The sequence below is a fragment of the Trichosurus vulpecula genome, chromosome 2 (assembly GCF_011100635.1).
Source record: "Trichosurus vulpecula isolate mTriVul1 chromosome 2, mTriVul1.pri, whole genome shotgun sequence".
Lineage (NCBI taxonomy): Eukaryota > Metazoa > Chordata > Mammalia > Diprotodontia > Phalangeridae > Trichosurus > Trichosurus vulpecula.
The window spans coordinates 326,350,787-326,376,880 of record NC_050574.1 but is presented as its reverse complement, the minus strand read 5'-3'; the positions used below and the strand labels follow the sequence as shown (position 1 = coordinate 326,376,880).

Here is a 26,094-nt window from a genome sequence, read left to right as displayed (position 1 = left end):
ACATTGCGTGTGTGTATGAAAATATGATTGCTTCTGGTGACTTTCTTTGAGAGACCCCTTCTTGTGAAACTGTGGTAATGATGTCTCAGTTCATTCAGTTACTTTTGGGGATGAGTATATATTTCCATATTCTTTTACAGGTGAAGAAGTAAGCTGTAAATTTTGAGTGATTTCTTCTTATTTGCAGGGGCTTTTTGACATCTTGTGAGGCAGAACTACAGGAGCTAATGAAACAAATTGACATAATGGTGGCTCATAAGAGGTCTGAGTGGGAAGGGCAGACACAGGCTCTAGAAACCTGCTTGGATATCCGACAACAGGAACTCATCTCTCTTAGGGATTTATTGGATCAAAAACATAAAGAGGTACAACACATGATTCACTTATTTTATTTAGTATACATTACATATGTTTCCAAAAAAGTATCAATGAAAAATTTGACCACATTTTTCTTAATAAGTTTGGTTATGATATAGAGATAGATTTCTACTGGAAAAGATTGGACTCTGTTTCCTTAATACCTTGATTTCATCAACATGAGTACCTTGATGGATATAGATTGTAATTGTATATAGATGAAGTTTTTGAAACTCATTCTGTTTTAAGAGGATGTCTTTGGTTGCTTTGAAGTTACACCACATATAAATAACAAAATGCATGCATAAGAAACAGTCTTTGAGTCACTGTTCTAGTTGATAGTGTGTAAAAAATAAAACAATATGCTGCAGGAAAATTGAGCTATATATTTTATGGGGCAGCTGGGTGACACAATGGGTAGAACACTGGGCCTGGAGTCAGAAAACCTGAGTTTAAATCTAGCCTCAGACACTAGCCATGTGACTTTCCGTAAGTCACTTAACTTCTGTCTGCCTCAGTTTCCTCAAGTGTAAAATGGAGATGATGACAGCACTTATCTTTGAGGATTGTTGTGAGAGTCAAATGAGGTAATATTTGTAAAATGCACAGTACCTGGCATGTAGTAGGCACCATAAAAATGTTTATCCCTTTCTCTTCCCTCCTGATAGCACCTAGCACTGTTAACAGTGTTTACTTTGAATTTTAAAATTCTGAAATACCTTTTTTTTTTTTGGTGTACATGTAATCTCTAAATTTCCCATGTAACTATTTTGTTTTTAAAGATGTGTGGGTCTTTTCTATTTTAAATACAAACACAAAAATCCTGATTGTTTATATTTTTCTCCATCTTTTCACTGTAAAAAAAAGAACAGCAACAACAAAACGAAACCAAAGCCAACTTGTAATCTGGTTTCTGCCATTTCCATTCAACAGACTCTGGACCATAGAATGGTACTAATAATAAACTGCATGCCATATCCACTGGCCTTTTCCTAATCTTTACACTTGTTGGTCTCTTAACATTTAACATTTTCTACCCCTGTGTTTTTAAAATATCTCCTTCACTGACTTCTGCAATACTATATTGCCTTGTTTCTCCTACCTCTGACTTTTTTTGGTTCGTCTCCTTCCTTCTGCCCCATAAATATGGACGTTCTCAAGGTTCAGTCCTTGACTTTCTAGGCTCTCATTTATTCCCGTAGACTCAGCTTTGGTTCAGATCAATATATCATGAGATTCAATCCTTCATTTACAATCGTCGTTAGATGTTTTTCATTTGGATGTGGCAGTGCCTCCTAAAACTCATTGCGTGTAAAATTAAACTACCTGCAAATAGTTCCCCTTCCTCATATCCCTGTTACTGTCAGTGGTAATGTAATTTTTCTAGATACCTAAGCTCAGTATTTGACTCTTCCTTCTCTATTATTTTCCCATGCCCACTAATCTCGTCCTTTTGATTCTTCTTTTATGATGTTTCTTGAATCTGTCCTTTCCTTTCTATTTTTATTGCTACTACCTGTAACTTGGGCTGGACTCATTTGGACAATATAATGTGAAAAGCCTCATAACTTCTCCCTTCCTTCAGCTTTCCTTCACTCTAACCTAACATTTTAACTGCAAGATTAATCTTCCCAAAACATCACTTTGACCTTGTAATACTGCGGGTAAAAACTCTTAATGAATCTCCAGTTCTGTACAGAGTAAAGTAAATTTCTTAGCTTCATATTTAAGGCCTTTTACTGTCTGGCCTCAACTTACCATTCCAACTTTATCTTTTTTAAAAAAAAAGTTTTATTGATGCCTTTTTCTTTTTATATCACAATTATTTCCAGATTTAAATTCCTAGAGGTTCAGGTTACTATTAAATATTTTGTATCCTTCACGGCATTTGGCTTTCTGCTTTTCCTATAGTAGTTATTTAGTTAATATTTGTCAATTATCCATGAAAATGTTTTAATGGAAAGTGCTGTTAACATTAAAAAAAAATTCCCTTTATCCTTCTTGGTTAAAATTTTCTTAGTATTTTTGGGGGCAAATTCTGAAGACAAGCTCAAGACAAATGTTTGATTTCTCATAATCTAGTAATCTGGGTTGTATAAAGTGAACTAAATAGGAGGAAAAGAAGAAAGCATTGACAAATTAGTGCCTTAATACTTGATAATGAATAATAGCTCACATTTAAATGGTACCCTAACGTCTACAAAGTATTTCTCTGACAACAGCCCTATGAGATTGGTGGTGCAAATATTAATGATACCATTTTGCCAATGAGGAAGTTGAGGCCCCAAGAGGTTAAGTGACTTGCCTCTGATCACATAGCCACTAGGTGCCTGAGCTTGTCTCTTCTGACTACCTTCTCAACCTGTTCAATGATATCCTTATCCTCTGTCTTAGAGGGTTGTGTATGATATGTATCACTCATTTGGCACATACTACTTGCTACCTTGCTAACTCTGTTATTAATTTAAAGGACTGACTTTAGGAGTGGGATTGAAGGGGCATTATCCCTGCTCTCATACTCTGGGATTTCATGCTCCATGGCTAGTGTGACAGTTACCTCACTAGGAGCATTTTAGCATCACAGCAAAAGGAGTTATCTTTTTTAGAGTGTAAGGGCACCAGAATTGTAGACTCATTACAAAATTTTTATGCTATGACCACTGCCACTTAGTATGGAAATAAAGATAATATTGATTATCTCCCAGGAGTGAATTTATCAATTACAGTTTGTGTCATTTGGGATAAAACTTTAAGACTGTCTTTGAAAGATACTTTGTACAGAGGAAGATGAAGTGTAAGGATCCTTCTAGGTCTGTGTATGAAGTGTTGAACAAAAGTACTTAGAAAGATGTTAAAAATATAAATAAAATTTGATACTTTTCTAAGAACCTTTATGCTGTTTCTGGTCAATTCTTTTGGTTACTGCTATAGTATAACCACTTTAGTGTTTGCCACTTATAGAGTTTAGCAGTGTTTGTCACTGCTTAGTGGTAAAAAGTTTTAGTTAGGTAATTAATAATAAGTGATTGCCTAATTAATGGACAGAAAGTCTAAATTTCTCTATAACCAAGCTAGAGGTTCCCAAATTTATTTGGCCTACTGCCCCCTTTTCAAAAAAAAAAATTACTCAGTGCCCCCTGCCAGAAATCTATTCTCTTTAACTCTTTAACAGTTTTATTTTTTGAAATTTGCATCATTTCAAATATATGTATGTTTTTAAAATGACATCTAAAATTTAACAATTTATCATAAATTTGTGGGTTTTTTCCTGCATTGAAATTTTGTGATGCAATGTTGTGTCATGTAACTGTATAGGATCATATTGTAAACATATCATTACACACACATATTCCTGCTGATGATTGCTGGACTTCCCCACAATCCGTGACAAGCTCACCTGTCTTGATAGGAAGGGACTATAGACATGTTAGCCCCATGCCTGACCCCTTGCTTGTTAAGACCTGTCAGCGGACTTGACCACTGATCAGTTATAGTTTGTTTGTTTGGAAAATAATGTAATCACTATGACTTTAACTCTGTTACACAACAGATGAAACATGGATGAATGATTTTTAAAATTTGCTTATCTTCTCTTTCCTTATTTTTGTCTAACACCCCCCAGTTGCACTTGCACTCGAGGCTACTACTGCGCCCCACCCCCATTCTTTCAGCACCCCCCAGGGGGTGGTATTGCCTGTTTTGGGAACTGTGCCCTTATCTAAATGTTATTATGACTTAATTGATTTAAGCCAGTGGTCTTTGTAACTTATAAGTATACATATATTAGGAGTATATGCTCAAATTTTTTTTGCCAATGCAGATGTGTCCTCAAAAAAGTTTGGAGACCACTGATTTAAGGGATAACTACAACAGAATTGAGTATAGACTTGATATAGATCAAGATAATATATTTGTATTTCTGTATTGCAACTAAGTACTGAAGTCTTTAAGGGCAGCTCAGTGCCACGGTGAGTAGAGCACTGGGCTTGGGATCAGAAGGTTCATCTTCATGAGTTCAAATCCAGCCTCAGACACTTACTAGTTGTGTGAGCCTCAGCAAGTCACTTCACCCTATTTGCCTCAGTTTCCTCATCTGTGCAATGAACTAGAGAAGGAAATGGCAGATCACTCCAGTATCTTTGCCAAGAAAAGCCCAAATGGGGTCAGGAAGAGTCCAACATGACTGAAACAATTGAAGTATAGCGACACTCAAGTAATTGTGTAAAAGCTGTTATCTGGATGTTAGAGTCAAACTTAACACCTGTACTTTTATTTCTGGTTTGATTTTGGGACAAAATGATGCACTCATAAGTAGATGTATCAAACTCACAGTCTGCAGGCAGCAAGCTCCCAAGACTAGTTAGACCCCAATTTAATTATAATTGGGAATTTTTTAACATGATAAATAAAAATACACTAAAATAATTTAAATTTCTAAATTCTAAAGTAAATACGTGGCTGGCCGGGTTTCTTTTCTCTTTGAGTTTGACACCACTGTTCTTAAGTCATTGAACAGCTAACAAAAAGGAGTTTTACTTCTAACACGGCAATCCTATGCAACAAAGTTACAGTGGCAGTTATCTTCAGCCTTGATTGATGTGGCATTTCCTTATCTTGTCATCAGAATGGGGTGTAGCAACTCTTATGGTCTCAGATACCTGCCAAACCTGAGAGGCCTAGACTCCACATAGTTAGGACATTTTATGTTTTTAGGTGACCAGGAAGCAACATCAAGGAAGTCAGTGCCAGTCTCCAACTCTTAGTCCAGCGCTCAGCTTAGTAAGGGCCTAATGTATTCTTCATTAATCATATTGTTTTCCTGCAAGAAGTAGAATAGCTTACTTCTGGAGAAGTGTATTTTATAAAGATCTCTGCATTCCATAGCATGACCCTCCAGGACCATTTCCTCTAGGAGCTTTTCTCTCAGTCATCCCTTTTTTTCCCTCTTAAAGCCTAGGCCTTCCTATCTTGCTCTGGTTGGAAGTGCAGTGACTACTCATAGGCCCAGCCCCATTATTGATCGGTATGAGAGCTTTGCCGGCTGGTTCTCACTTCCTCTTAGGTAAACTGCTGGCCTCCCACTCCTTGGAGCTTACTATACTGATGCCAGATTTAATGTGGACACCTGATCTGCATAGCTCACTGTGGCTCAGAACTCCTGATAGGAAGGGACTACTGACATGCAGCACTATGCCTCACCCCTTCTTTCTCCTTATTTTCAAATCTTTCCTTATCTACAGGCTCTTCTTTTGCCTACAAACATGCCTAGGTCATTTGCCAGGTAGTCTGTTCATCCGACTTTACGGTCACTTTTTCACTTTAACAGCTAAGCTCTTAAAAAAAAAACCAAAACGATAGTAGTTGCCTTTCACTCCTCAACCCCTTGCAGTCTGGGTTCTATTTTCACTACTTGAATGAAGCTGCTCTCTTTAAGATCTCCAATCATCTCATTATTGCCAAACTAATGACCTTTTTTCTGTTCTTATCCTTTCTAACCTCTCTGTATCATTTGATACTGACTCCTTTTCTGCTCCCTAGGTTTCTGTGATAGTGCCCTGTTGTGGTTCTTTTCCTGTTGTCAAACTATCTTTCTCAGTCACCTTGTCAGGATTTATCATCTGTATCCTACCCCCTATGCATGGTTATACCCCAGGGTTCTGTCCTAATCCCTCCTCTGTTCGCCATCTATATTCTTTCTTGGTGATCTCATCAGCTCTCAGGGGTTCAGTTCTCATTTCTAAGCAGGTGATTGCCAGATTTGTGTATTCATCTCTAATTTTTTTCTTGGTCTTGAGAACCAATCATCCAACTGCTTGCTGGACTACTCCACCTATGGATTCAATTGGCATTCAAATTCAACATAACCAAAGCTAAATTCATCTTCCCCCAAATTTACCCCTCTTGACATTTTCCTTTTTCTGTCATGACACCACCATCCTTCTGGTCTTCCAGGTTTGCAACCTAGAAGTCATCTTCAACTCTTCACTGTTCTGTGTCCTCTTCAATCAGTTGCCTATTCTTGTTGATTCTGCCTCCATCAGATCTCTCACATGCTCTCTCCACTCACCATAACCAACCCAGTTTAAGCCCTCATTGTCTCTTTCCTGAAATGTTGCCCTAGACCAGGGGTGGGAAACCTGTGGCTTTGAGGCCACATGTGGCCTTCTAGGTCCTTGAGTGTGGCCTTTTGACTGAGTCCAAGTTTTATAGAACAAATCCTTTTATTAAGGGGATTTGTTCTGTGAAGTCTAGGACTAGTCTGTCTTCCCAGGCTGTTTATATATTCCTCCCCCTCACTCTACTTTCCAACCAAATGAACCTTCTTGCTGCTTGATATCCTGCCTTGGTTCCTTTTCGAAGACTCACCTCTTTACTTCCCTTCCATAGAAATCTCTTCCTTATTACCTCTGCCTTCCTTCAAAACTCAGCTTTAGGGCCACCTCTTTTAGGAAGCATTTCTTGATTCCTTTGGTTGTTAGTGTCTCCACACTGGCATTATATTGTATTTGTTTTGTTTGTGTGTGTGTGTGTGTGTGTGTATTTCTAACACATGTAACACACACATATTGCATTTGCTTATCTGTGTACACTTTGTATCCCTGTACACCGTAAACTCCTTTAAAGATATTTTATTCTTGCCATTTGTCTTCACATCACAATCTACTCTCCCTCTAATTCTCCCTTCCCCATTTCTCTTTGCATTCTATTTTTCTATTGAATTAAATCTATTACTGTACCTAACTTTCTGTGTGTGATAATTCTTCCTTCTTTTGACCAGTTAATTTGAAAGTGAGGTTCAAATATCAGCCATTCCCCCCTCTCCCTCCTCCTTTTTATAGGCACCACTTTCCAGTCACTTGCAGATAACCTGCTTCTTCAGAGTCTTACAATCAGTAAATTTTTTATTTAATGACCATTCAGTGTAAGGTATTGTGCCAAATTCTGTAGTGGATGTAAAAAAAATGTTTTGCCTTCAAATAACTGTTAGTCTAGTAAAGAGTGTTTGTGTGTGTGGCTCTGTATATGTCTGTCTGTGTGTATGTCTAACACATGTAAATAACTAATGTGTTAAATTAATGGCACAGACAGCGTAATTTAGTAGAATATACTGAACTGGGAAAACAGAAACCTGTGACTTAGTCTTTATTGCTACTAGTGCATTATGCAATTCTGAACTTAAGTGAAATATTTGAGGTTCAGTTACCTCATCTATTAATATAAAATGAAGGTGGGATTAGATCCATGGCTTCCAGCCTTTGTGAAACAGTTACTTTTCAGGTCCATTCCTCTTCTCTAAATGCTATCAGGATTCTGGAGGGCTTCAGAAGATAGAGTTATTACTGTAATAATAGCTTACATTTGTTGCTTGAAGGTTTGCAGAGCACTTTCTTTGTGTTGCCTTTAAGGCTCATGACCTCATTGAAACCTTCCAAGACCACTCTAGCCTCCAGAGAAGAATTAGGTCTTTTACTTGGCTTTGATGGGAAGTAAAGATAGGGGTAAGGAGAAGGGCATTTGAAGAATGAGCAGTTGTGTAAGCAAAGGCTTGAAGTGAGTGCACCAGGGATTTATTAAGCACCTCTTATTTTCAGAGCACCGTGGCAATGTAGTGTTTGTTGTCAGTCTGTGTTGCTGAAGGAAGTTAATCTCAATGAGACTTCCCCATAGGACATCACAGAATCTTCATTTTTTAGGGTATGTGTAAATGTATGATAAACCCTCCGCTTAAGGAGGTTACATACTATCGGGGAAATTAATTGTATACAGATAAGTACAATGCAAAGTATATCATGACATGAAGAGATCCAGACAAGTGACTTTTGGAAAATTTGAATAGAGGTCATAGTAAATATTAATTGAGTGTCTCCTATATGCCAGATACTCAGTTCACAAAGAAAGGTAAAAGACAGACCCTGTTCTTAAGGAACTCACAGTCTAATGGAGAAGACAACATGCAAATAACTATGAACAAACAGGCTGTATACAGGATTAATTGGAAATAATCAACAGAGGGAAGGTACTAAAAGTAAGTGAGATTGGGAAAGGCTTCCTTTATAAAGGTGGGAGGAATTTTAACTGGGACTTGAAGGAATCTAGAAAGAAGGTGGGATGAGGAGAGAGAGAGCATTCTAAGCATGGGGGACAGCTTGTGAAAATGCTTGAAGTCAAGATATGCAGTCTTGGAGGAATAGCCAGGAGGCCGGTGTCACTGAGTCTCAGGGCAGGGGGTTGGTGGGGAAGAAGATGTCTAAGGTATAAAAAGACTGGGCTTTGAACTCCAAACAGAATTTTGTATTTGGACCTGGACTTGGGGTGGGGTGACAGAGTCAAACCTGTACCTAAGGAGGTGAAGCAATGAATTATGAACTTACATCTCTGTTTGCATTTCAGAGTTTCTGCTGAAACTACTTTTATCAAGAATACTTGGAAGTCCTTTCTTTTTTCATTAAAGATCTGTTTTTCCCCTTGGATTACACTCAGTTTTGTTGGGTAAATTATTCTTGGTTGCAAGCCTTTTTTTGCCTTTTGTGATGTTGCATTTCAAATCCGCTTCTCCTTTATGATGGTAGCTCCCAAGCCTTCTGTAATCTCAACTCTGGAACCTTGGTACTTGAACTCATTTTTTTCTGGCTGCCTACAGTATTTTTTTTTTTTGTCTTTGACCTGGAAGGTCTTGATTTTGGCTATGATGAAGTTACTGGGAGTTTAAATTTTAGGATTTCTTTCAAGTGAGGTGACTGATGAATTCTTTCTGTTTTTCATTTGACCCCCTGATCCTAATGAGTTCTAGGCTTTTTTTTTTTTTTGGTCATGATTCTTAGATTTTCTCTTTAGGACCTGTTTTCAATTGTTTTTAATAGGGGATACCATTGGTGGTATCAAACTGAAGTGGAAATGGGTCCCTGCAGGCTGCATATTGACTTAGAAAATCTCAAACTATCATTATTTTTGTGTTATTATATTTTTATTTGTTTTGTCAAGTATTTCTCAATTACATTTTAATCTGGGTTTGACTGCACTTGGGAGCATTAGGGCAGTCTGATGGCCATGAGTTTGACACCTCTGCCTTATGTTATCTTGTGTGGTTTTTTTCCATCTTTTGATATTGTTCTAGTATTTCTTGTCCTCTCGGGGAGTTATTCATTTTCATTCGTTCCATTCTGTTTTTCAGAGAGGCTTTTATTTGGATAAGATTTTATACTTCCTGTACCAAACTTTTTCTTTTCCAAGTGTTTCCTCTAGAGTTTTAATCTTTGTTCCAGTTCTTTGTGCTGGAGCCCTCATTATAATATCATAAACTTTTGCATCATGTTCTTCTTGAAATTCTAGTTAATTTTGTGATGAGCCTGGGTTTTTGTTTGAGGCTTTGCTTTATAGATGTTTTGCAGTTATTTTTTCTTTTGGGTTTGTGTCACGGACCTCCCTGGATCTATAACATGTCTTCATTATTGGTGTTATCTTCCCCTTTCTCCTCCTTGTCCTCCTCCTCCTTCTGGTAATCTGCTTTTCTTTTAACATTAGCTACATTGGTTTTGTTTATGCAGAAGCTTTTTAAGCTTAAATAATTAAAATTGCCCATTTTATCTTCTATGATCCTCACTATCCCTTGTTTGGTCAGGAATTTTCCCTCATCCATATGCTGGAAGGGTAATTTCTTCTTTGTTCCTCTATTGTGTTTATGAAATCACCCTTTATGACCAAGTCATTGCCCATTTAGAGCTTGTCTTGATATACGATGTTAGATGTTGGTTTATTCTTAGTTTCTGCCAAATTGTTTTCCAGTTTTCCCATTAGTTTTTGTCAAATAGTGATTTCTTACCCCAGTATCTGGGATCTTTGGTTTTTATCAAGTACTTAGTTGCTATGCTCATTTGCTTCTGTCTGCCTTACTGTGTTCTACTGACTGACCTCTCTTTTTTAAACCAGTACCAAATCTTTTTGATGATTACTGGTTTGTAGTACAGTTTGAAATCTAGACCCCGTCATTCCCACTTTTTTTTTCATTATTTCCCTTGAGATTCTTGACCTTTTTTTCATCTAAATTAACTATTTGCTTTTTTTTAAATAGCTCTAATAAGTAATCCTTTGATAGTTTGATTGGTATGACATTGAATAAGTAAGTTAATTTAGGTAGTATTACATTTTTATTCTAATATCTTGGCCTGCCTATGAGCAATGAATATTTCTCTAGTTATTTAGATCTTCCTTTTCTCTACCTCTTTATTCCCATGGACCACCACTCTATTAAGTGTTACTGTCTTTAGGGATGTGAATATAACATTTAATAACTTTTAATGTTCCTCATATCTAGTAATAGGATGGGCTATTGAGGAGGAGCACATTTTTATATACAAATATATTATTTTTATAACATTTCACATAAATGAATTTTCTAGATAGAAAATTGTATGTTTTAAACCAATGATTATAATAATGACTTAATGGAAGTATTTCTAAAGTGCTTTGTAGCATTACATGTTATCTTAAGCAGAATTTGCCAAGCACAATTAAACTTTTCCCCATCATTATGAACATCACTTATTATATTCTATTACATGACTCACTACCCTCAAAGCCTGTTAAGACATATGAGGTGGATTGCTCCAGTGGAAGAGAAACAAATTCAGTACTTGCATTTGGGGTACAGCTTGCCAAATAATAAATCTATTAATGAAATCATTGTAATTCTAGTCTCTGATTAGAAAGAGAGGAAATCCATCGTGCCATTAAATCTCTAATTCTAACCTCTGAGTAGAAAGAAAGAAAATCTACTCAACCTTCAAATATCTCTTACACAAACCATTGTCAAGTTACAATACATGACATTCCCAAAGGCAGAATTCTACAATGAAGTAAAACATAGTTACAGAACTCAAGTCAAGTTTCAGTTTACAGATTTAATTTAGAATAATAGTCACTAAATTCTTGGTACACCATAGAATCTTTTCCTAAGCAATTCAGTCTAGTCAAGGAAAGAATGAACATTAGAGATAGAATGAGACATTAGAATGAACTAAGTTAGAATAAACTTTCTGTTCTAAGTACAGTTATCACTTAAATCCATTTTCTGATAATTTATAGAGTTCCTTCTTAAACTTTGGTACAGTTTCCTCTCAGAAAGTTCTTAGGCCTTTGGTCAGAATGGAGTTCAGAATTAAGCAGAATTTCTCATTCAGGTGGAACCAAACACTCCAATCTATTGTGCTAACTTTGTTTTGTAAGATATATAACCTAAGAAGATGGAGTAGGTGGGTTCAAATGTGCTGGGGTTTTTGGTTTTTTTATGGTTTAAGGATATTCCTTCCTTCTGTCTTTCTCTTTTTCATTCTTTTTTTTTCTTCTCTCATTGTTAGGATGTCTATTGCCTCTTGTTATCACCTCCTTCTAATTTACTTTATTGTTGTAAATCACATATAAGTGGGGGCTGTCTCAGAAGTAAAATTCTTGGATTTTTGTGATTGTTTTGCTGTGGACACAGACTCTGTCTTCTTCTAGGTTCATGTCTCTGATCTCAATTATTAATGATATTGGAAGTTTATTTTTTGGATAAGTAGGGTGTTAAACAGATACAGGAGATGTTGTATATGTAGGCTCTTTCCTTTGTTATGTAGCTCAGTAATTGTTTTTTAAATATTAAAACCCACCCATCTCTTTCTTTAGGTTGGGATGTTGCATCAGCAGATGGAAGAGCTTGATAAAACCAAGCAAGAAATGGCCATAGAATACAAACAGGAATTGAAAAAACTTCAAGAAGAGGTGAGTAAATTTTCATTAAATTGCTTTGTGGATTTAGTGGATTTAATGGATTTATTTACTTGTGGGAACTTTTTAAAGTAATCTAGTTCTCTTTTCTTTGTGTGTTTTTTTTTTTTTGGAGGAGGGAAGGCAAGGCAGTTGGGGTTAAGTGACTTGCCCAAGGTCACACAGCTAGTAAGTGTGCCAAGTGTCTGAGACTGGAGTGGAACTCAGGTCCTCCTGACTCCAGGGCCGGTGCTCTACTCACTGCGCCAACTTGCTGCCCCTACTTCTCTTTTCTTAACAAAGGTCTGTTTTCTGTGGAGGGTAGGGCTAAAAACCTTTATCATTCACCCTATTCTCACTTGGTTATGGTGTACTTTCTAGAGGAAAGAAAATAAATTTTAATTTTATGGTAGGTTTCTTGGATCTTAACAGAAATATAAAATTACTTTTTAATGCCTTATATTCCTTTATTTAATTAAAACCACTTTGCATTTATAACATACTGTCAAAACTTTATTTAAATGGTGGTCTTAACTATTTGATATGCTTTTGATATAATTGCCTATGTATACTGGCATATTTAATATGTTCCGCTGGTACTGCTTTTAAATTCTTAGACCTAGTTTAAATTATTAGACATTTAATTAGCAATGAAACTGTCTCCACAGCTAACCAGACTAAAGAAAGGCTATGAAAAGCTTCAGAAAAAGCAGATAAAAGAATCTAGAAGTGGCACTAAAAATCACAGGGAAGACCCATCTGAAATGGAGAGGTTAAATGGAAAAATAGAGGTATGATTTTATTTTGTTCATAGTAATTATTAATCTTCATATAGGATAATAATTTGGGAAGAGGTGGTATTTCCTGAAACAGAGTTCACACCATCAGTTTTATTTACAGGTGAAAAAATTTAGAGTGAGCAAGGTACTTTGCACTTCTATCACCATTTAGTTCCTTTTGGGTCAGGAGGTAACTGTACCAATTTATTAGAATGCAGTCATAATTACTATCTATAAAGTATTATTTTTGTCTGTTAAGGCTTCTTTTGTGAAAGAGAAGCTATTTTCACATTTCCTTTATTTCATTTTTAAAAAGTTTAATTTGAGGGGCGGAGCCAAGATGGCAGCTGGTAAGCAGGGACTAGTGTGAGCTCCCAGCCAAGTCCCTCCAAAAACCTATAAAAAATGGCTCTGAACCAATTCTAGAACAGCAGAACCCACAAAACAGCAGAGGGAAGCAGGGCTCCAGCCCAGGACAGCCTGGATGGTCTCTGGGTGAGGTCTATCCCACACGGAGCTGGGAGTTGGGAGCTGGGAGCGGAGCAGAGCCCAGAGTGAGCAGCACGGACCAACCAGACCAGGAGCCAGGCGGAATATGCTCTACCACCCTGAATCAGTGAGCTGCAACAGTTACCAGACTTCTCAACCCACAAACACCAAAGACAGCAGAGAAGGTTAGTGGGAAAAGCTGCAGGAGTGGAAGGAATTCAAGGTTCACCTTCCAGCCCCAGGGGCAGCGGAGGTGGGGCAGCTACAGCTGTTGTTACTTCCGGCTCCAGGCCCACCTGGTGGGAGGAATTAAGTGGCGGATAAGAGAAGGAGTGCACAGCCTGCTGAAGATCTAAGCCCAGTTCAGGTTGGGGGTTCTTGGGGAAGGAGCAGTGCTGGTGTGACAGAGCTGGCATCTCCCCGCCCCCAAACGTGGAACATAGAACTCTTTAGTCTACAAGCAGTCATACCCCACTGAAAAACTCAAGGGTCAAGTTAGTTGGTTGGGAATATGGCCAGGCAGCGAAAACGCACCCAGATTCAGTCTCAGACTTTGGATTCTTTCTTTGGTGACAAAGAAGACCAAAACATACAGACAGAAGAAGTTAACAAAGTCAAAGAGCCTCCAATGGAAACCTCCAAGAAAAATATTAACTAGTCCCAGGCCATGGAAGAGCTCAAAAAGGATTTGGAAAAGCAAGTTAGAGAAGTAGAGGAAAAATTGGGAAGAGAAATGAGAAGGATGCGAGAAAACCATGAAAAACAAGTCAATGACTTGCTAAAGGAGACCCAAAAAAATACTGAAAAATACACTGAAGAAAACAACACCTTAAAAAATAGACTAACTCAAATGGCAAAAGAGCTCCAAAAAGCCAATGAGGAGAAGAATGCCTTGAAAGGCAAAATTAGCCAAAGGGAAAAGGAGGTCCAAAAGACCACTGAAGAAAATACTACTTTAAAAATTAGATTGGAGCAAGTGGAAACTAGTGACTTTATGAGAAACCAAGATATTATAAAACGGAACCAAAGGAATGAAAAAATGGAAGACAGTGTGAAATATCTCCTTGGAAAAACCACTGACCTGGAAAATAGATCCAGGAGAGATAATTTAAAAATTATTGGACTACCTGAAAGCCATGATCAAAAAAAGAGCCTAGATATCATCTTTCAAGAAATTATCAAGGAGAACTGCCCTGATATTCTAGAGTCACAGGGCAAAATAGAAATTGAAAGAATCCATTGATTGCCTCCTCAAATAGATCCCAGAAATCTCCTAGGAATATTATCGCCAAATTCCAGAGCTCCCAGATCAAGGAGAAAATACTGCAAGCACCCAGAAAAAAACAATTCGAGTATTGTGGAAACCCAATCAGAATAACCCAAGATCTGGCAGCCTCTACATTAAGAGATCGAAGGGCTTGGAATACGATATTCCGGAGGTCAATGGAGCTAGGTTTAAAACCTAGAATCACCTACCCAGCAAAACTGAGTATCATGCTCCAAGGCAAAATATGGATTTTCAATAAAATAGAGGACTTTCAAGCTTTCTCAGTGAAAAGACCAGAACTGAATAGAAAATTTGACTTTCAAACACAAGAATCAAGAGAAGCATGAAAAGGTAATCAAGAAACAGAAATTGCAAGGGACTTAATTAAGTTGAACTGTTTTGTTTACATTCCTACATGGAAAGATGACATGTATGATTCATGAGACCTCAGTATTAGGGTAGCTGAAGGAATATGCATATATATATATGTTTATGTATATATGTAAGTGAATGTGTATGTATGTATATATCTATGTGTGTGTATATATATATACACATATATATATATATACACACACACACACACACACATATATATATATATATATATATATATATATACACACACACATACACGAGAGAGAGAGAGTAAACACAGGGTGAGTTGAAGATGAAGGGAAGATATCTAAAAGAAATAAAATCAAATTAAGGGATGAGAGAGGAATATATTAAGAGAGGGAGATAGGGGAGAGATAGAATGGGGTGAATTATCTTGCATAAAGGTGGCAAGAGGAAGGAGTTCTATGGGAGGAGGGGAGAGGGCAGGTGAGGGGGGAATGAGTGAACCTTGATCTCATCAGATTTGGCCTGAGGAGGGAATACCATACATACCCAATTGGGTATCTTACCCCACAGGAAAGAAGAGGGAGGAAGATTACAAAAAGGTGGGGGGGAATGATGGAGGGGAGGGTAGATGGGTGTGGAGGTAATCCAAACTCTTTCAAAAGGGGACAGGGTCAAGGGAGAAAATTCAATAAAGCGGGATGGGTTGGGAGGGAGCAAAATATAGTTAGTCTTTCACAACATGAATATTGTGGAAGGGTTATACATAATGATTCATATGTGGCCTATGTTGAATTGCTTGACTTCTTAGGGAGGGTGGGTGAGAAGGGAAGGGGGGAGAGAATTTGGAACTCAAAGTTTTAAAAACAGATGTTCAAAAACAAAAAAAAAAAGTTTTTGCATGCAACTAGAAAATAAGATACACAGGCAATGGGGTGTAGAAATTTATCTTGCCCTACAAGAAAGGAAGGGAAAAGGGGAGAGAATTTGGAACTCAAAGTTTTAAAAACAGATGTTCAAAAACAAAAAAAAAGTTTTTGCATGCAACTAGAAAATAAGATACACAGGCAATGGGGTGTAGAAATTTATCTTGCCCTACAAGAAAGGAAGGGAAAAGGGGATGGGAGGGGAGTGGGGTAATAGAGGGGAGGGCTGACTGGGGAACAGGGCAACCAGAATATATGCCATCTTGGAGTGGGGGGGAGGGTAGAAATGGGGAGAAAATTTGTAATTCAAACTGTTGTGAAAATCAATGCTGAAAACTAAATATGTTAAATAAATAAATTAAAAAGTTTAATTTTAGAAAAATATTTTTTGAATATAGATCTCATAACCATCAAGATGGCCAAATAGTTGCTTTTAAACAATTTTTTTTTAAAAAAATTTATCTAAAGCCCTGAGATCTTTTTATCCAGGGGTGATATTTTTATCCTGTGGGGAGGAGGACATGGTGGTGATGAGATTGGACTTTTTCATTTACTATCTACCTAGACTATTTTGCAACAGCCTCCTTACCAGACTTCTAAACTCTAGTCTCTCTTCCTTCTGATCCAGCCATTCATTACACTGCTGACAGATCAGTCTTCCTTATATATTCGTTTGAGCATATCACTCCTCTGCTCAAAACTTCAGTAATTCAGCCACTTTAGGTTGGAATTCAAAGCCTTTGGCAATCTAGCACTACCTTGCCTTCCAAAGCTTATCTCCCAGTGATCCTGCATTCACACTCCCTCCTCAGTCCTTAATTGTTCATCCTTGCCAGTTGTCCTCAGCACTATAAATCTTACCTGTCTTATGTACCTGTGCACTATTTTGTACTATAGCTATGTATGTGGCAGGTCTCCCTCACCCCCACTAGATTTTTAAAGTCTAAGAAGGTGGAGACCCTATCTTTTGTTGAATCTTTTTATATCCTCAGCACCTAGAATTGTGCTGTGCACATAGAAAATAGATAATTATAAAAATGTAAAATGGGAAGAAAAGAAGTAAACTCTCCCCCAAATCCCTCCAAACACCTGTAAAAAATTGCTCTAAACAACTTATAGAGCCGCAGAACACATGAAATAGCAGAGGAAAGCAGGTCTCCAGCCCAGGACAACCTGGATGGTTGCTGGGGAGGGTCTATAGCATGGTGCTGGGAGCAGAGTGCAACCCAGCGTGGGCCATGCCAAGACCAACCAGACTGGCAGTTGGGCAAGTGGAGCAGGCCTTAGGGCCATGAATCACTGAGCTGTAGCAGTTACCAGATTTCTCAGCACAAAAACACCAAAGACCATGGAGCAGGTTAGTGGGAAAACTGCTGGATCCGGGTGAAAGTGGTCCGACCCCAGCCTGGTGGCGGAGGTGGCTCAGCAGCAGAGGCAGGAAGCTCCTGTGGCTACCTGCAGAGCTCTACCTGTGGTTGCTTCCGGCCCCAGGCCCACCCGGTGGGAGGAATCAAGCGGTGGATCAGAGCAGGAGTACAGGGAGCATTTTGTTGGTGCAGAGGCAGGTTCTCTTGCTTTGCCCTGCTTGGTTGTGGGTCGCGGTCCTGGTTGGCGGTTCTTGGGGGAGGAGGAGTACTGGTGTGGCAGAATTTGTGGTGACAGTAGAATAGAAGTACCTCTGAAAACAGCAGCGCAGCCCCTAAAGCTTGGGACAAAGCACTCTCTACAAGCAGTCATACCCTGACGAAAAGCTCAAGGGTCAAGCAGTTGACTGGGAACATGACCAGGCAGTGAAAAAGGACTCAGACTCAGACTATAGAATCTTTTTTGGTGACAAAGAAGATCAAAATATACAGCCAGAAGAAGTCAGCAAAGTCAAAGAGCCTACGTCAAAAGCCTCCAAGAAAAATATGAATTGGTCTTAGGCCATGGAAGAGCTCAGAAAGGATTTGGAAAAGCAAGTTAGAGAAGTAGAGGAAAAGTTGGGAAGAGAAATGAGAGTGACGCAAGAAAACCATGAAAAACAAGTCAATGATTTACTAAAGGAGACCCAGAAAAATACTGAAGAAAATAACACCTTAAAAAATAGACTAACTCAAATGGCAAAAGAGCTCCAAAAAGCCAATGAGGAGAAGACTGCCTTGAAAGGCAGAATTAGCCAAATGGAAAAGGAGGTCCAAAAGACCACTGAAGAAAATACTACCTTAAAAATTAGATTGGAGCAAGTGGAAACTAGTGACTTTATGAGAAATCAAGATATTATAAAACAGAACCAAAGGAATGAAAAAATGGAAGACAATGTGAAATATCTTATTGGAAAAACCACTGACCTGGAAAATAGATCCAGGAGAGATCATTTAAAAATTATTGGACTACCTGAAAACCATGATCAAAAAAAGAGGCTAAACATCATCTTTCAAGAAATTATCAAGGAAAACTCCCCTGATATTCTAGAACCAGAGGGTAAAATAGAAATTGAAAGAATCCACCAATCGTCTCTTGAAAAAGATCCCAAAAAGAAAACTCCTAGGAATATCGTCACCAAATTCCAGAGTTCCGAGGTCAAGGATAAAATACTGCAAGCAGCCAGAAAAAAACAATTTGAGTATTGTGGAAACACAGTCAGGATAACACAAGATTTAGCTGCTTCTACATTAAGGGATCGAAGGGCTTAGAATATGATATTCCAGAGGTCAAAGGAGCTAGGATTAAAACCAAGAATCACTTACCCAGCAAAACTGAGTATCATGCTCCAAGGCAAAATATGGATTTTCAATAAAATAGAGGACTTTCAGGTATTCTCAGTGAAAAGACCAAAGCTGAATTGTAAATTTGACTTTCAAACAGAAGAATCAAGAGAAGCATGAAAAGGTAAGCAAGAAAGAGAAATCATGAGGGACTTACTAAAGTTGAACTGTTTTGTTTACATTCCTTCATGGAAAGATGATGTTTGTAATTCATAAGACCTTTCTCAATATTAGGGTAGGTGAAAGGAATATAACACACACACATATATATATATATATATATATATATATATATATATATATATATATATATATATATATGACAGAAGGCACAGGGTGAGTTGAATATGAAGGGATGATATCTAAAAAAATGAAATAAATTTAAGGGGTGAGAGAGGAATATATTGAGAGAGGGAGAAAGGGAGAGATAGAATGGGGTAAATTATCTCACATGAAAGTGGCAAGAAAAAGCAGTTCTTTTGGAAGGGAAGAGGGTGCAGGTGAGGGGGAATGAGTGAATCTTGCTCTCATCAGATTTAACTTGAGGAGGGAATAACATACACACTCAATTGGGTATCTTACCCCACAGGAAAGTAGGAGGAAGGGGGTAAGAAAGGGGGGATGGTAGAAGGGAGGGCAGATAGGGGGAGGAGGTAATCAAAAACACACACTTTTGAAAAGGGACAGGATCAAGGGAGAAAATTGAATAAAGGGGGACAGGATAGGATGGAGGGAAATATAGTTAGTCTTTCACGATGTGAGTATTATGGAAGTGTTTGCATAATGATACATGTGTGGCCCATGTTGAATTGCTTGCCTTCTTAGAGAGGGTAGGTGTGAAGGGAAGAGGGGAGAGAATTTGGAACTCAAAGTTCTAAAAGTGGATACTCAAAAAAAAAGAAGTTGTTTTTGCATGCATTTGGGAAATAACATATACAGATAATGGGGTATAGAAATCTAGGGCAATGTAGGGCAACCTACAAGAAAGTAAGGGGGAAGGGAATGGGAGAGGGCAATGGGGTGACAGAAGGGAGGGCTAACTGGGGAATGGGGCAATCAGAATATATGCCATCATAGAGTGGGGCGGGGAGGGTAGAAATGGAGAGAAAATTTCTAACTCAAAATCTTGTGGAAATCAATGTTGAAAACTAAAAATACTATATAATAAAATAAGAATTTAAGAAAAAAAAGAATGTGAAAAAAAGAGCAAACTGATAAAGACAGAGATTGGGTTGTTGCATAAAACATGATGAGTAAAAATCAGAGAGTCTCAGAGTTTCTCTTTTCATTTCATGTAGTCACCTGTCACATGGATTTCTGGTGGCTCCCTGCTTTCCAAGGCTTTTCCTACCTGATGACAGTTTTTACTAGATATTATAATTCAGACAAGCAGGACAAGGAACTTCTTAAAGAAGGCACCTGATTGGGATTCTTCTCTTATGCAGTTTATCCCTGCTCTGAGAATGTGAAAACCTTGTTTCTTCCCCCAGTTTGACTGCTCTTTGGCTTGGCAACAATGCTTTGGAAGTGGGGAGTGGAGCAGACAGATTTAGTCCTAGAGGACCTGAGTTTGAGCCCTGCCTCTGCCCGTGGGCTTGGCCATGTCATTTTGTCTTCTGAGTCTCTTTCCTTATCTCTAAAGTGGGAATAACAGCCATTATACAATCTGCCTCGTAGGATTTTTGTGAGGATCAAAATGCAGTTTTTGGAAAGCACTTTATAAATGAGGAAAATGTTATGTAATAATAAGCTGCTGTGTTATTATTTCTGTTAAATGATTTGAACCTTTCTTTGTAAAATGAGGAAGTTAGACTCAGTGATCTTCTAAGGGCTGTTTCACTGTAAAATTCTGTGAGTCTAAAATTTTGAAGCTCAACAATATTCTTGCACTATTTTTCAATGGAAGATTACCTCAGGTCACCCAGCTCTCTGTGTGGCTCTACTAGCTGGCAAGAACATGAAAGGCAGAGGAAGATGTTTTATAGTATTGTTGAGATATGTGCTTGCTTGGAGCTGTCTGCTACTTGGTAACTCCCTTCTTCCTTCTTCATCTTTATTATGAGTATTTAAAACTTCTCCTAGCTGTAGCCACTTTTGGAATGCTAAGGATGCCAAGAAACTCATCACTACTACCTGGAATTTTTGCTCTTTACCTTGCTAACATCTATAAACTTGTAATGTAGAGACATGATTTGTAGAGTAGATGAGACTTCCAGACTCAGGGAATCTTGGAGAAAGTTTAGGGAGCCTATAAGGCCATATGGTTATTAGGTGAGTTTACTTTGTGCTTCTAATTGCTCCTATAACTATAACCATCAGAGGCTGGCTTCATGGTATATTAGTTACTGTTGAATTCCCATTTTCCATATATTGTTTAATATTTGAGCCATAAATAACTGATGACTGTAGTTTCAAAAGAGAATTACTAAATTTTATCTTGACAATTTTTCCTTGAAAACTAAAAATTATGATGATTAACCCTTAGGTGGCAGCAAATTTATAAAACTAGACACGAATCAAATAGTATTCAGCATCCCTACATCCTACACTTCAGCAATAGAGTGTTAAATTTGGAAAGACAGAAATCTAGAGGCACAGTATGTGAAGAGATGAGAATTACTGTATAACTACATCGGATGACTGAATAATGGCATCCCTGCTGTGGAAAAAGGTCCACCTCTGTCAGGGGATGGAGGTGGGGGGTAATAATTAGAGTAAGAGTAAACTTGGAAGTAGTGATAGAAGGGAATGCATTTACAAGTCAACTGTCCTGGTTGCCTTTGCAGGAATTCCGTCAGAAATCACTAGAATGGGAGAAGCAGCGAGTGATTTACCAACAACAGGTGGCATCTCTGGAGGCACAAAGGAAAGCTTTGGCTGAACAGTCAGAGATTATCCAGGTAGAGTTAAAACATTTAAAAAGAAATGTAAACATTTGGGCCATTTTAACTTAATTAGTACATACCTGTATGCCATAGTAGATTCTGACTTTCCACTTTGGACAGAATATTTATGTAGTACTGTAGGAGTGTCAGCCTTTCTCCATTTTTTTATCTCTTATCCCATAGACTTTGCTTGTTACTAGCTTGAGTTACTAGAATGGAGAAAATAGAGAATAGGATGAATTAACTTTTTCTATGACTTCGTTCCTTTTTTATTACAAACAAGTAATTAGGTTTTGTACAGTGTCACATTTGGAAGTGGAGAAAACCCAGTAGTATAGGTTCCTTCTCTCTTTTCCAGCCTTTTAAAGTACATTATAATAATGAGACAGAAACCAGGCAAATCAGTTTTATGTGGTTGTCATCTACATCAGTGATTGTATCTAAAAGATGAGTTACGGACTTTTTCTATGGAGGGCTGCTCAAAATAAGTGTTTTAAGGTAGTGCTTTTCTGCCGTTTTCATTCTGTCACATGCTTGAAATATAAATGTCTTTGAAGACTTATACATTTTTTAGAGATAGCAGAGACAGGTCCAACTGAGCCAAGCTGTGTTAGGGTAATGCTAGTTACTGGGAGTGATGAAGATTTTCCCCTGAACCAAGTGGGTGAAAGCTGCTAACTTCCTTTGTCTGGAACTCCATAGCTTAGTAGATAGTCTTCTTCCTAGCATGGGGTGGAATAACTCTAGTGGAGGTCAGTTTTACTGTTTATTTCTCAAGCCTTCATCAGTAGATTATTTGTATTATTGATTAGAAATCTCAGTTACATATTTTATTGATATAAATGAAACCTTTGTTTATCGTAGCCCCTAGGGGGGCACTATACATGAATAGGTTTAATTTGTACTGTTTAAGCCTAGTCTAATTAATTATTTTCCCACAAAAAGTGATTTCTTATTATAAAACTAGAAGAATTTTTGTTTCAAACCTTTTTCAAATTAGTAAATATTTGAACCTAATTGAATCTTTTTGTAATTTAATGGTGCTTCTGAGTCATCATTCTAAAGGCAGTTTACATGGACAATATTGTAGATGTTGCAGCTGTACAAAATCAGACTGAGTGGGTGTCAAATCTTTTTAAAAACTTGTTGTTGTTGTGGTTGTTAAAAAAATAAATCCAGAATATTAGCTTTTGGAGGCATTATTTCTCTGCAGCTCCCAGAATTGTAATGTAGAAAAAAATTCTGATTGAGGGCTAAAATTGCGTTACCTTTATGCAGGGTTCTGATATATTTTAAATATCAAAAATTTCAAAGATACTTGTTCTTATCCTCTAGTATATATTCTGTTATCTCTTCTTCCTCAGAAAGTATGGGTTTTTTATTTTAATATTTTTATTTGAACTTAACAAACACCAAATAAAGTGAGCATATACATATGCATAGAAACGTAAACATAGAACAGAAAAAGAGGATTGTGAAACTATGAGTCTCTTATTATGTATAGTTCACTTCTCATTTAAAGTATGTAACAAAATCAATGAGGAACTTTAAAAATTGTTCTGTTTGTGATTCCTTCTTAGCTTCCTTCAGTTCTCTTCTCTGCATTTAAAAATGCTTTAATATCCTTCTTTCCTTCCTTCCCTCATTCTGCAATCCTATCCCTAACTACCTTGTCCTTCCAGACCCTCCCTCATTGAAAAAAGGAAAAAGAAAAGAAAACCCTTGTAACAAATATGCATAGTTAAGCAAATCAAATTCTTACATTGGCCATGTGCAAAAATGTATGTCTCATTTTACATTTGAGCTCCTCTCTTTTAGGAGGTAGGTAGCATGCTTCATCATTGGTCCTTTTGAATTATGGTTGGTCAATACATTCATCAGAATTCTTAAGTCTTTCAAAGATATATGTTTTTATGGTGTTGTTACTGCACAAATTGTTCCGTTTCATTGCTCAAATTCACTCTGCATTAGCTCATACAAGCCTCAGATTTCTCCAAAAAACATCCCTTTGTCATTTGTACAGTAACATTCTGTTACATTGATACACCATAATTTGTTAAACTTTCCTCAACTGATGGGTAGCCCCTTAGATTTCAGTTCTTTGCCACTTCAAAAACAGCTGCTATAAATATCTTCTTTTTGTTTTCCAAATAATTTTTTTGCAACTGCTGGGTCTAAGGGCATGTACAGTTTTAGTAAATTTGAGAGGATAGCACCAAATTGCTTTCCAGAATGCCTGGAATAATTCCCAGCTACATCAACAATGCATTAATGTGCCTGTTTTCCCACAGCTCTTCCAACATTTGTCATTTTCCTTTTTTGTCAGTTTTGCCCTTCTGATGAATGTGAGGTATAATGTCCATTTAACTAGCTATAAGTGATTTGGAATTTTTTTTTTAATATTATGGTTGATTGCTTAGATTTCTTTGGAAAATTGTCTGTTCATTTACCAATTGGGGAATAGTTCTTGTTCATTTAAATTTGAATCAGTTTCTGCTAAATCTTGGAAAGGAAACCTTTATCAGAAAAAATTTCTACAAAGATTTCTTTCCTCCAGTGAACTTTTTCTCTTCTAATCTTAACTGCATTGTGGTTTTATTTGTGGAAAAACCTTTTAAAACCTTGTGTGATCAAAATTGAACATTTCATTTTTCCAGGCTTCTCTATCCCTCACTTGCTGGTCATGAACTCTTCCCTTATCCATAGTTGTGAAAAGCATATTCTTCCTTGTCCCTCTAATTTTTTTTTTTTTTTGTGGTGGGACCTTTTATGCCTAAGTCATGTATCCATTTGGAGCTTATCTTAGTATATGGTGTGAGATCTTGCTCTGTATCTAATCTGTTAGACTGTTACCATTTTTCCCAAAAGTTTTTGTTGAATAATGAGTCCTTACAGCAGTAGTTTGAGTCTTTGGACTTACCATGTTACTAGGTTCATTTGCTTTTAGCTATTTTCTATCTAGTCTGTTTCACTGACCGACCTCTATTTTTAAACCAGTACCAAATAATTTTAATAATTACTGCTTCATAGTATAGTTTGAGATCTGGTACTGCTAGGCCTCTCTCCTTCCCACTTTTTTTCACTATTTTCTTTGAGATTCTTGGTGAGAAAGGTATATTTTAAGGTCTCTAACCTCACATCTGATTGTTTCATTCATTACAGTAAGGCAAACAAAGAACCACTATAGAGATCCAAAGTAGCTAAGATCTAAAACTCATTTTAAGAATAGGAGATTGAGTAACAGGGAATGATTACATGTGGTACGTGTTCTCTACTCAACCAATCAATTGTAACTGATGTTGGTGGATCTTCTCATATGTCCTTCTTTGGTTAGACATTGGAAAGAATATCATGTACTCATCATAGGCTATTTGAAAAGTGAGTAAATGGATATGGCCAGACATAGATATACAGGGTGGGGGAAGAAGGGGCAGATTCTTTATGTATCAGGGGAATTTGCCTTAGGTTGTCAAGCCGAATGCTCCAGTATAGGGAGCTTGGCCACTGTCTGTTAATAAATAGTGGTAATTAGTTCTAGCCTTTTATGTTCCTTATCTCTTAGGAAATTAGGTATTTGCAAGGTATATGGGAAAAGGAGCCTTGTTTCTACTTAGATTCAAATAGAGTTCCCCAAACACTTTCTGAGCCAAATATAAATGTATGAGTAACTTTAACACAGTGTTTTTCTGATTAGTATTGTTAATTGAGAGGTGTGTGTGTGTATTTTATAAGTGAGTCTTTTCCTGAATTGATGAGAATTGATCCACAAGTATTTATTAAGTAGTTATTACATCAGCCCTTTTACCTGTGTCTAAAATAAAACAACTGCCATTCAAATTGGTCACAGTTTCAAAATACAGGTTCAGTTTGGATCGATGAACAAAATGGTAGTGGGGAGGGAATAAGAAGGATGCAAATGTTGCACATTGAAATATTTGGGAAAATTTAAGAAATATTTTAAAAATCAAGACCATTGCCACAAAATACAAAATCTTAAGCTTGAGATTGGAACATTAGTTTAGAACACATATTCTTTTGAAATACTTAGCTGACAAATAATTTCTAACCATTTAAGAACAATTCTAAATTCTTTGCTAATTGTGTGCATTTTAAAAGAATCTTACTCAAATTACAATCTTCTTTTAAGATTTGGAAATGAATTGAGCAGTAATTTTGACTTTAAAATTATATTGTTAGTGTTAATATAATAGCATTAATTGAAGTGACTACAATATTGGTAGAAGCTCATATTGACTCTTATTAGAACAGACGCTGGCAGATTCTTGCTGAGAATTTTACTGTTAATGGGTTCCTGAAGCTATTGCTGAGTAGAAACTCCTGCAAAGAGGTAGTTTGTACTGATGGAATTGGAGCTGACACTGATGGAGACTTTATGAAGAGTTGATGCTGGCAAGTGCCATTGATTTATACTGGGAATCTCTTAAGGCAAGTCCTTGTTGCTTATGTCATGGTGCCCTTGATGACCTCTCTTTCACGTTTTTGCTGCATTTGGGACCACACAAAACAAAGAATACAAAAAATGACTTGCTCTTGTATTCT

General features: G+C 37.3%; 1 protein-coding gene across 5 annotated transcripts in view; it reads left to right on the top strand.

Moving 5' to 3' along the window:
- Window positions 1–26,094, top strand: part of CEP63 (centrosomal protein 63) — a 61,460-nt gene that overhangs the window by 14,462 nt on the left and 20,904 nt on the right. For all 5 annotated transcript variants that reach the window (XM_036747905.1, XM_036747902.1, XM_036747906.1 and 2 more), the window contains exons 3-6: window positions 188–365; window positions 12,019–12,114; window positions 12,768–12,890; window positions 21,436–21,549. In XM_036747905.1, coding sequence (XP_036603800.1) covers window positions 188–365; window positions 12,019–12,114; window positions 12,768–12,890; window positions 21,436–21,549 — 511 coding nt within the window. The remainder of the gene's footprint in view (window positions 1–187; window positions 366–12,018; window positions 12,115–12,767; window positions 12,891–21,435; window positions 21,550–26,094) is intronic.